The sequence below is a fragment of the Salvelinus namaycush genome, unplaced genomic scaffold, assembly GCF_016432855.1.
Source record: "Salvelinus namaycush isolate Seneca unplaced genomic scaffold, SaNama_1.0 Scaffold438, whole genome shotgun sequence".
NCBI classification, from domain to species: domain Eukaryota; kingdom Metazoa; phylum Chordata; class Actinopteri; order Salmoniformes; family Salmonidae; genus Salvelinus; species Salvelinus namaycush.
The window spans coordinates 182,690-194,807 of record NW_024061129.1 but is presented as its reverse complement, the minus strand read 5'-3'; the positions used below and the strand labels follow the sequence as shown (position 1 = coordinate 194,807).

At 45.6% G+C, this 12,118-nt stretch overlaps 1 protein-coding gene across 1 annotated transcript in view; it reads left to right on the top strand.

Annotated features, from left to right (window-relative positions):
* Positions 1–6,120: 6,120 nt before the first annotated feature.
* The window catches only part of LOC120041317 (slit homolog 1 protein-like), a 51,158-nt gene continuing 45,160 nt past the window's right edge, over positions 6,121–12,118 (top strand). Inside the window, exons 1-6 of the mRNA XM_038986257.1 lie at positions 6,121–6,131; positions 6,230–6,301; positions 6,388–6,459; positions 6,622–6,693; positions 9,795–9,958; positions 10,372–10,519. Of these exons, the coding sequence (XP_038842185.1) occupies positions 6,121–6,131; positions 6,230–6,301; positions 6,388–6,459; positions 6,622–6,693; positions 9,795–9,958; positions 10,372–10,519 (539 nt within the window). The remainder of the gene's footprint in view (positions 6,132–6,229; positions 6,302–6,387; positions 6,460–6,621; positions 6,694–9,794; positions 9,959–10,371; positions 10,520–12,118) is intronic.

Here is a 12,118-nt window from a genome sequence, read left to right as displayed (position 1 = left end):
TTGTGGGAGGGGGTGAGAGAATGGAGGAGGTTGGCGGTAGGGGGTGAGAGTGAAAGGGGGAGTTACTCCTCGGTGAGTACCCTGGTGAGTCTGGGCTTGAGAAAGAGGGAAGTTAAGAGGGAAGTTAATAACAGTAGTACAGGGAAGGTGTGGGGCGAGAGAGGAAGAGAGTGGGAGGGGAAGGGAAGGTGTGGGGCATCAGAGGAGGGAAGGTGTTTACCTTTCTCACCCTTAACTGAGCACAGTTAGAGAGAGAGAGAGAGAGAGAGAATAAGATGATGCTCTCTCTCACCCGCACGCATACTACATGCACACACCACAGACACACTACACACACCACAGACACACTACACACACCACAGACACACTACAAACACCACACAGTGAGAGGAAGAGAGAATGTATTTCACCATGGACACTAATCTAACATGCCAGGCATCTAGGGAGAAACTAATGAAAGACAACCTTTGGATGACACACAACATTATGCGGCATTACACACACACACACACAGACACACACACACCACACACACACACACACACACACACACACACACACACACACACAGCGGGCCCAGCTGTGACCAAACCTCATAGTCTCCGTGTCTCTCCTGTAAACATAATATCCAGATGGTACCACATCGTGTCCTAGCAACAGAGCGCCTGTCGAGGCATCTCCAATTGTGTCTTTGTGTGTGTGTGTGTAATGCTGCCTAATGTTATGTGTCATCCAAAGGTTGTCTTTCATTAGTTTCTCCCTAGATGCCTGGCATGTTAGATTAGTGTCCATGGTGAAATACATTCTCTCTTCCTCTCACTGTGGGATGCCTGTCACACACACACACACACACACACACCTGGAACCACTTGGGCAACTGGGCATGGAGTATCAGTGTGAACGTGAGAAGGAGCTGTGAGAAGATACAGTGGTGAGGAGAACAAGAGGAATGGTGTTCTGAAACCCAGTCCAGCTGTCTTGTTCAGAATCAACTAGTTCCTCATATCACCTCTACAGCCTTAGAGAGAGACACACACAGAGATAGAGAGACAGAGAGAGACACCGAGAGAGAGACAGAGAGAGACACACAGAGAGACAGAGAGAGACACACAGAGAGACAGAGAGAGACACACACAGAGACAGAGAGACAGAGAGAGACACCGAGAGAGAGACAGAGAGAGACACCGAGACAGAGAGAGAGAGAGACACACACACAGAGATAGAGACACACACAGAGATAGAGACACCCAGAGAGAGACACACACACAGAGATAGAGAGACAGAGAGAGACACACACACAGAGATAGAGAGACACCGAGAGAGAGACAGAGAGAGACACACAGATGGAGAGAGACCAATTAGGATCTGGCTAAAAATACTTGAATCAGTTATAGAAGCCATTGCCCTTTATGGTTGTGAGGTCTGGGGTCCGCTCACCAACCAAGAATTCACAAAACGGGACAAGCCAAATTGAGACTCTGCATGCCGAATTCTGCTAAAATATTGTCTGTGTTCAACGTAAAACACCAAATAATGCCTGCAGGGCAGAATTAGGCCGATACCCTATAATAATCAAAATCCAGAAAAGAGCCGTTAAATTCTACAACCACCTAAAAGGAAGCGATTCCCAAACCTTCCATAACAAAGCCATCACCTACAGAGAGATGAACCTGGAGAAGAGCCCCCTATGCAAGCTGGTCCTGGGGCTCTGTTCACAAACACAAACACACCCCACAGAGCCCCAGGACAACAGCACAATTAGACCCAACCAAATCATGAGAAAACAAAAAGCTAATCACTTGACACATTGGAAAGAATTAACAAAAAAACAGCGCAAACTAGAATGCTATTTGGGCCTAAACAGAGAGTACACGGCGGCAGAATACCTGACCACTGTGACTGACCCAAACTTAAGGAAAGCTTTGACTATGTACAGACTCATAGCCTTGCTATTGAGAAAGGCCACCGTAGGCAGACCTGGCTCTCGAGAAGACAGGCTATGTGAACACTGCCCACAAAATGAGGTGGAAACTGAGCTGCACTTCCTAACCTCCTGCCCAATGTATGACCATATTAGAGACACATATTTCCCTCAGATTAGACAGATCCACAAAGAATTCGAAAACAAACCCGATTTTGATAAACTCCCTTATCTACTGGGTGAAATACTGCAGTGTGCCATCACAGCAGCAAGATTTGTGACCTGTTACAACAAGAAAAGGGCAACCAGTGAAGAACAAACATCATTGTAAATACAACCCATATTTATGTTTATTTATTTTCCCTTTTGTACCAACACTGTATATAGACATAATATGACATTTGAAATGTCTTTATTATTTTGGAACCTTTGTGTGTGTAATGTTTACTGTTAATTTTCTATTGTTTATTTCACTTTTGTCTTATCTATTTCACTTGCTTTGGCAACGTAAACACATGTTTCCCATGCCAATAAAGCCATTGGATTGAGAGAGAGATGATCAGGTAGAGATGAGGGAGATGATCAGGTAGAGATGAGGGAGATGATCAGGTAGAGATGAGGGAGAGATGATCAGGTAGAGATGAGGGAGATGATCAGGTAGAGATGAGGGAGATGATCAGGTAGAGATGAGGGAGGGAGAGAGATGATCAGGTAGAGATGAGGGAGAGATGATCAGGTAGAGATGAGGGAGATGATCAGGTAGAGATGATCAGGTAGAGATGAGGGAGGGAGGGAGATGATCAGGTAGAGATGAGGGAGATGATCAGGTAGAGATGAGGTAGGGAGAGAGATGATCAGGTAGAGATGAGGGAGAGATGATCAGGTAGAGATGAGGGAGGGAGAGAGATGATCAGGTAGAGATGAGGGAGGGATGATCAGGTAGAGATGAGGGAGATGATCAGGTAGAGATGACAGAGAGATGATCAGGTAGAGATGAGGGAGGGAGAGAGATGATCAGGTAGAGATGAGAGAGAGATGATCAGGTAGAGATGAGAGAGAGATGATCAGGTAGAGATGACAGAGAGATGATCAGGTAGAGATGAGGGAGGGAGAGAGATGATCAGGTAGAGATGAGGGAGGGAGAGAGATGATCAGGTAGAGATGAGGAGGGGGAGAGATGATCAGGTAGAGATGAGGGGGGGGAGAGAAAGCGAACACACATTTGACCTTAGATCCATACATTCATGTTCTATATCTCTCCCCAAAATCCATTTACACCCTCTCCATCTCTCACCCCCTTTCTTACCCTCCAATTCTCACATCTCTCTCTCTCTCAAATTCCCATATCTGCCCCTCTCTCTCTTTCTCTCTCAAATTCCCATATCTGCCCCTCTCTCTCTCTTTCTCTCTCAAATTCCCATATCTGCCTCTCTCTCTCTCTCTCTCTCCTCTCTCTCTCTCTCTCTCTCTCTCAAATTCCCATATCTGCCCCTCTCTCTCTCTTTCTCTCTCAAATTCCCATATCTGCCCCCCCCCCCCCCTCTCTCTCTCTCTCTCTCTCTCTCTCTCTCTCTCTCTCTCTCTCTCTCTCTCTCTCTCTCTCTCTCTCTCTCTCTCTCTCTCTCTCTCCTCCTCTCTCTCTCCTCTCTCTCTCTCCCCTCTCTCTCTCCCCTCTCTCTCTCTCTCTCTCTCTCTCTCTCCCCTCTCTCTCTCTCTCTCTCTCTCTCTCTCTCTCTCTCTCTCTCTCTCTCTCTCTCTCATGACTCCCTGCTGTGTGTCTGTCTATGTGTTGGTTCACTGACTCTGACCTCAATCTGAAATGGAGCAGAAAAACTGTGCGTGTGATCGCAACCAATCTCTCACCCACTCCACTCCCTCTCTCACTTTATCCATCCTTCTCTCACGCTTTCTCTCTCTCTCATACACTCTATCCACCCCTTTCACCCATTATCCATCTAGCAGTGTTCCTCTTTCCTTCTCTATATCCATCCCTCACTTTTACTCACTCCATTCCACTCTTCCACTATATCCATCATTCTCTTTTCATGTTCTCTCAATCTATCACCCTCTACACTCCCCTGTCTCAATCTATCACCCTCTACACTCCCCTCTCTCAATCTATCACCCTCTACACTCCCCTCTCTCAATCTATCACCCTCTACACTCCCCTCTCTCAATCTATCACCCTCTACACTCCCCTCTCTCAATCTATCACCCTCTACATTCCCCTCCTTCAATCTATCACCCTCTACACTCCCCTCCTTCAATCTATCACCCTCTACACTCCCCTCTCTCAATCTATCACCCTCTACACTCCCCTCCTTCAATCTATCACCCTCTACATTCCCCTCCTTCAATCTATCACCCTCTACATTCCCCTCCTTCAATCTATCACCCTCTACACTCCCCTCCTTCAATCTATCACCCTCTACACTCCCCTCCTTCAATCTATCACCCTCTACACTCCCCTCCTTCAATCTCTCACCCTCTACACTCCCCTCCTTCAATCTATCACCCTCTACATTCCCCTCCTTCAATCTATCACCCTCTACATTCCCCTCCTTCAATCTATCACCCTCTACACTCCCCTCTCTCAATCTATCACCCTCTACATTCCCCTCCTTCAATCTATCACCCTCTACATTCCCCTCCTTCAATCTATCACCCTCTACACTCCCCTCTCTCAATCTATCACCCTCTACATTCCCATCTTTCAATCTATCACCCTCTGTGGGCTGCTCTGATAGTCTCTGTGGGCTGCTCTGATGGTCTCTGTGGGCTGCTCTGATGGTCTCTGTGGGCTGCTCTGATAGTCTCTGAGGGCTGCTCTGATAGTCTCTGAGGGCTGCTCTGATAGTCTCTGAGGGCTGCTCTGATAGTCTCTGTGGGCTGCTCTGATAGTCTCTGCGGGCTGCTCTGATAGTCTCTGCGGGCTGCTCTGATAGTCTCTGAGGGCTGCTCTGATAGTCTCTGCGGGCTGCTCTGATAGTCTCTGCGGGCTGCTCTGATAGTCTCTGCGGGCTGCTCTGATAGTCTCTGCGGGCTGCTCTGATAGTCTCTGCGGGCTGCTCTGATAGTCTCTGCGGGCTGCTCTGATAGTCTCTGCGGGCTGCTCTGATAGTCTCTGCGGGCTGCTCTGATAGTCTCTGCGGGCTGCTCTGATACTCTCTGCGGGCTGCTCTGATAGTCTCTGCGGGCTGCTCTGATAGTCTCTGCGGGCTGCTCTGATAGTCTCTGCGGGCTGCTCTGATAGTCTCTGTGGGCTGCTCTGATGGTCTCTGCGGGCTGCTCTGATGGTCTCTGCGGGCTGCTCTGATGGTCTCTGCGGGCTGCTCTGATGGTCTCTGCGGGCTGCTCTGATGGTCTCTGCGGGCTGCTCTGATGGTCTCTGCGGGCTGCTCTGATAGTCTCTGTGGGCTGCTCTGATAGTCTCTGTGGGCTGCTCTGATAGTCTCTGCGGGCTGCTCTGATGGTCTCTGCGGGCTGCTCTGATAGTCTCTGTGGGCTGCTCTGATAGTCTCTGTGGGCTGCTCTGATGGTCTCTGCGGGCTGCTCTGATGGTCTCTGCGGGCTGCTCTGATGGTCTCTGTGGGCTGAATGCGCACGCACCTGGGTACACACACACACACACACAGACAAACAAACATAGACAACCCTGTGGTTCCCCTCTCCACGGCAAATGGAAGAGTGCCAGAGTATACCCAGGCTGTAGTAGGCCCTCCCTGGGGTGGCTCAGTCACCGCGGGCCCAGGCTTCCTGCCGGCGTCTAGGCCCCAGGGCCGGGGGAACACATTAAGATAACATCATGATGGAGACCTAGTGGTAATGTTGTGGAACAGACAGAGAGAGAAGAGGGAGAGAGACGGAGGGATGGAGAGAGGAGTGGTAGACTGAAAGAGATGAAAATAGAAAGAGAGAGAGAACAAGGAGAAGTGAGTGAGCGATAGAGAGGGAGACAGAGGAAGAGAGAGAGAGCCAGGGGCCCAGTCCCTAGTTCCTGGTCTGTGTGTGTACTTTACATGACCAAACACAGTGCGATAGAGCAGATAAGACTGGTCTCTGGGTGGAAACACAGCCACCAATTACTCAACTGTCTGCTCTACACTGATCAACACTGTCTGCTCCACACTGTCTGCTCTACACTGATCAACACTGTCTGCTCTACACTCCTCTTATTTTCATAGCTCTTTTCTTTCTACATGGATTTCACGTTGGAAAAGCTACACTTTGTTTATATTGTCTTTCCTTCTTTCTTCCATGTTTTTCTCTCTCTCTCACCCCCTCCCTCCTTCCGTCCTTCCTTCTCAGGGACCTTAGTGAGAATGCTATCCAAGCCATTCCCAGGAGAGCTTTCAGAGGGGCCACGGACATCAGGAACCTGTGAGTGACACATGCACACACACACTCTCTCTCACACACACATACACACACTAATGGAAGCCATTATATGTGTTTTGTGTCTACAGTCAACTGGATAAGAACCACATCACGTGCATCGAGGAGGGGGCCTTCCGTGCTCTGAGAACTCTGGAGGTTCTGTAAGTATTATAGAGACTGTGTCTGTGTGCAGCTTTCTTCTCCTAAGGAATGTCAACTAATATTCTCTCCGCCTCTCTCTCTCTCTCTCTCTCTCTCTCTCTCTCTCTCTCTCTCTCTCTGTCTCTCTGTCTCTCTGTCTCTCTCTCTCTCTCTCTCTGCAGCACATTGAACAACAACAACATAAGCAGCATTCCAGTCTCCAGCTTCAACCACATGCCCAAACTACGCACCTTGTGAGTCCCTCTCCGTTTAACTACACTACCCACAATCCAACACTACTCAGTAGGACTGCCAGGGAACTCATGACACTTAGGTGGCCGACATATCAAATTGCGTGGGGAATATGTTGTTTGGGGAGTGTTTTCCCATTGGGAAGATGTCAGAGACATCAGAATAGAATGTTGATGTCTGACCGACGCATCAACGATATAGAACTGTAGAATGTAGAACTGTAGAATATAGAACTGTAGAATGAGCAAACGCTGTATAAACGGCATCTTCCCAATGTACCCTGTATACATCGTGCCCACGTTGGGCAGACGGGTGTGTGCTATCTGGGAACATATCGCTCACTATGCGTCTGCTGCAGAGAGACGTGAGAGCAGGAGAACATGTGGTTTCCATTAGTTTTGGCGCAGCTACAGCCAACTAGCACTAATTAACACTACCTGTTTTTTACAAATCTATACTTGGAGTCAAAGTATATATACTGTATATATTGTCAAGAATAATATTGTGATATGCAACTATGGTTTTTCCCATCACTACTACTCAGTGACACAGTTATTGTATAAACAGATCAGGATGAAGATACCCCTACAGGTGCAGATCTAGGATCAGGTCCCCGTTGTCCATGTGATCTAATTCATTATGATCTTAAAGGGAAAACTGATTGTAGACCAGTACTCTTACTCTGAGATGCTATAAGAATACGGACTTTGGTCACCCTTTCCGAATCTTATCCATTAGGGTGAAAACACAAAACTGACCTGAGATCAGTGTGGAAGAAGGGCAACTCTATCCTACTCTGAGTCTGACAGGCCACACATAGCCAACCCTACCAGCTCTCACAGTCTCATGTCAGAATTAGTCGTTCATCCATGTTTCCCAAACGTCAAATTTCAAAGTGTTTAAGCTTAAGTTTAGGCATTAACTGTGAATATTTAAGGTAAGGGTTATGTTCAGGTATTAACTGTGAATATTTAAGGTAGGGGTTATGTTCAGATATTAACTGAATATTTAAGGTAGGGGTTATGTTCAGGTATTAACTGTGAATATTTAAGGTAGGGGTTATGTTCAGGTATTAACTGTGAATATTTAAGGTAGGGGTTATGTTCAGGTATTAACTGTGAATATTTAAGGTAGGGGTTATGTTCAGGTATTAACTGTGAATATTTAAGGTAGGGGTTATGTTCAGGTATTAACTGTGAATATTTAAGGTAGGGGTTATGTTCAGGTATTAACTCTGAATATTTAAGGTAGGGGTTATGTTCAGGTATTAACTCTGAATATTTAAGGTAGGGGTTATGTTCAGGTATTAACTGTGAATATTTAAGGTAAGGGTTATGTTCAGGTTTTAACTGTGAATATTTAAGGTAGGGGTTATGTTCAGGTATTAACTGTGAATATTTAAGGTAAGGGTTATGTTCAGGTTTTAACTGTGAATATTTAAGGTAGGGGTTATGTCCAGGTATTAACTGTGAATATTTAAGGTAGGGGTTATGTCCAGGTATTAACTGTGAATATTTAAGGTAGGGGTTATGTTCAGGTATTAACTGTGAATATTTAAGGTAGGGGTTATGTTCAGGTATTAACTGTGAATATTTAAGGTAGGGGTTATGTTCAGGTATTAACTGTGAATATTTAAGGTAGGGGTTATGTTCAGGTATTAACTCTGAATATTTAAGGTAAGGGTTATGTTCAGGTATTAACTGTGAATATTTAAGGTAGGGGTTATGTTCAGGTATTAACTGTGAATATTTAAGGTAGGGGTTATGTTCAGGTATTAACTGTGAATATTTAAGGTAGGGGTTATGTTCAGGTATTAACTGTGAATATTTAAGGTAGGGGTTATGTTCAGGTATTAACTGTGAATATTTAAGGTAGGGGTTATGTTCAGGTATTAACTGTGAATATTTAAGGGTAATGTTCAGGTATTAACTGTGAATATTTAAGGTAGGGGTTATGTTCAGGTATTAACTCTGAATATTTAAGGTAGGGGTTATGTCCAGGTATTAACTGTGAATATTTAAGGTAGGGGTTATGTTCAGGTATTAACTGTGAATATTTAAGGGTTATGTTCAGGTATTAATTCCAAATTCTTAAAGATGCAATTTGCAGAAATCGCTCCGCCATTTCCAGGTTGCTAAAATTCTAAAAGTTTGCCTAATTTAAATTTATGTGATTTAAATAAGCAAGTATATTGTATTTTCAGCTGTTTGAAGCAAAACCGTAACATGTAATTTAAGCACGGGAAGCATAGAAGTAGTGCACATAGAGCATATCTACTGGTTCTTGGACTTGTTTCAATAACAATGTCTATGTGAATTTGGTCGGTTCACCCAAGAAGGGACATATTGCAGCTTTAAGGGCATTAACTCTGAATGTTTAAGGTTTGAGATGGGCTTTAAACTAAAATATCAAGAACAACCTTCTATGGCTGGATTCGAACATGCAACCTTTGGAATCAGAGTCAGATGCCTCACCGAAATGAGCCATCCACTAGTGAGAAACACACTTCAAATACACACATCTTGTATGAATGCCTCTGTACCAATAAACCAGTCAACCAGAGATGTAGCCTCAGAAAAAGGCCCAGCCTCTTGGGGGGGACCCAAACCCCCAGTCCCATTCTAAGGAGACGTGGTCCCCTTCCACCCACCACAGAAGGGTTGTGGGTGATTTGCTGGGACTTCAAGGCACCAAGCTCCTGTCAACAAACTGTCCAACCAACGACAGGCGCCCCTGGAAATCAAACTGTTAAGCCCCTGAAAATCACACCCACACACCCACACACACACATACACACACACACACACATAGAAACCCCTGCATTGTTAAAGCTGAGAGTTAGGGTTAGAGTATAGGGTTACAACAGTATGGAGGAAACTGGTTCAGACAGTGTGTGTGTGTGTGTGCAGATGATGGTTTGAAGTGAGAGTCTCAGTGAGAGATGGGTAAGTGATCCCCCCTCCTCTCTCTCTCTCCTAGTGGTTACCCTCTACTCCAACCTCTCTGTGTTTTTCAGAGGGTTGAGAAAGCACAATACACATTTCCTTTGACATCCTGGTACATTGGACAATAAACCTCCTCCTTCCTCGTCCTCTCCCTCCAGTCGTCTCCACTCTAACAGTCTGCGGTGTGACTGTCACCTGTCCTGGTTGTCTCCCTGGCTGAGACAGAGGCCCACCCTGGGTCTGTACACACAGTGCAGCTCCCCTCCAACCCTCAGAGGACTCAACCTGGCTGAACTGCAGAAGAACGAGTTCACCTGCTCAGGTAAGGCAGGGGTCAGAGGTTAGAGTTTACCTGTAGAGGTCACCTGCTCAGGTAAGACAGGGGTCAGAGGCTAGAGGGTAGAGTTTACCTGTAGAGGTCACCTGCTCAGGTAAGACAGAGGTTAGAGTTCACCAGCTGAGATACAGCACTAGAATTTGTGTGGAGTGTTTCTATGCCATGTCTTTTCCCTTGGTATGACTTATTTACTGTCCAGAAATCACCTGGTATTTACATAGCAACTAATAATCACACAATAATACACAATAATCACTCTCTCTCATTCTAAACTCTCTCTTTTTCTCTCACTCTCTCTCTCTCTCTCTCTCTCTCTCTCTCTCTCTCTCTCTCTCTCTCTCTCTCCCTCTCCCTCTCCCTCTCCCTCTCCCTCCCTCCCTCCCTCCCTCCCTCTCCAGGTCAGAGTGACAGTGCGTTTGTCCAGCCGTGTAGCCTGGCGTCTGGCTCCTGTCCTCCCATGTGTTCCTGTAGTAACAACATCGTAGATTGTAGAGGCAAGGGCCTCACTGCCATACCTGCTCACCTGCCTGAAGCCATGACCGAGATGTGAGTACTGCACGCGGTCAGCATGACCACACACGGTCAACAAGTCCACAAAGCTATAACGATGGTTTATAAGATACAAGGGCCTCACTGTCGTACCTGCTCACCCCCTTGAAGCCATGACCGAGATCTGAGACAGTCGACATGGTCAGTTCATGCTCATCACCACACCTGGTCAATGTACTTACAGGTGTTAGTATTGATTTATTTGATGTATTAATTTAACCTTTATTTAAGCAGGAAATCCCATTGAGACCAATGTCTATTCTGCATCACAAAAACAGCCAAACAGTAGGGTCATTGATACATCACACACCATACAGAATACCCACACCATACAGATAAACCACACCATACAGAATAACCACACCACACAGAATAACCGCACCATATAGAATAACCACACCATACAGAATAACAGCACCATGTAGAATAACTGCACCATATAGAATAACTGCACCATATAGAATAACTACACCATATGGAATAACCATACTATGCAGAATAACTGCACCATGTACATTAACTGCACCATGTAGAATAACCGCACCATGTAAAATAACCGCACCATACAGAACAACCGCACCATGTAGAATAACCACACCATACAGAACAACTGCACCATGTAGAATAACTACACCGTACAGAATAACCACACCGTACAGAATAACCACACCGTACAGAATAACCACACCATACAGAATAACCACACCATGTAGAATAACCGCACCATGTAGAATAACCGCACCATGTAGAATAACCGCACCACGTAGAATAACCTCACCACGTAGAATAACCGCACCACGTAGAATAACCACACCACGTAGAATAACTACACCGTACAGAATAACCACACCGTACAGAATAACCACACCGATATAGAATAACCGCACCACGTAGAATAACCGCACCACGTAGAATAACCGCACCATGTAGAATAACCGCACTACGTAGAATAACCACACCACGTAGAATAACTACACCGTACAGAATAACCACACCGTACAGAATAACCACACCGATATAGAATAACCGCACCACGTAGAATAACCGCACCACGTAGAATAACCGCACCACGTAGAATAACCGCACCACGTAGAATAACCACACCATGTAGAATAACCGCACCATACAGAATAACCGCACCATGTAGAATAACCACACCATGTAGAATAACCACACCATGTAGAATAACCACACCATGTAGAATAACCACACCATGTAGAATAACCACACCATGTAGAATAACCGCACCATACAGAATAACCGCACCATGTAGAATAACCACACCATATAGAATAACCACACCGTGTAGAATTAATCCACCATGTAGAATTACCACACCACGTAGAATAACCGCACCACATAGAATTAATCCACCACGTAGAATAACCACACCAGGTAGAATAACCGCACCATGTAGAATAACCACACCACATATGACCATTCATACTGTTAATGGGCCATATAAATACAATATAATCATCATGATTGTCATTGCATATTGATATGGTGGCCCGCTGGCCAATAAGAGTGGACCAGGAATATGTCTGTGTGTCATTGGATATCCTGTATTTATATATGTATATGCTACAGTTTATC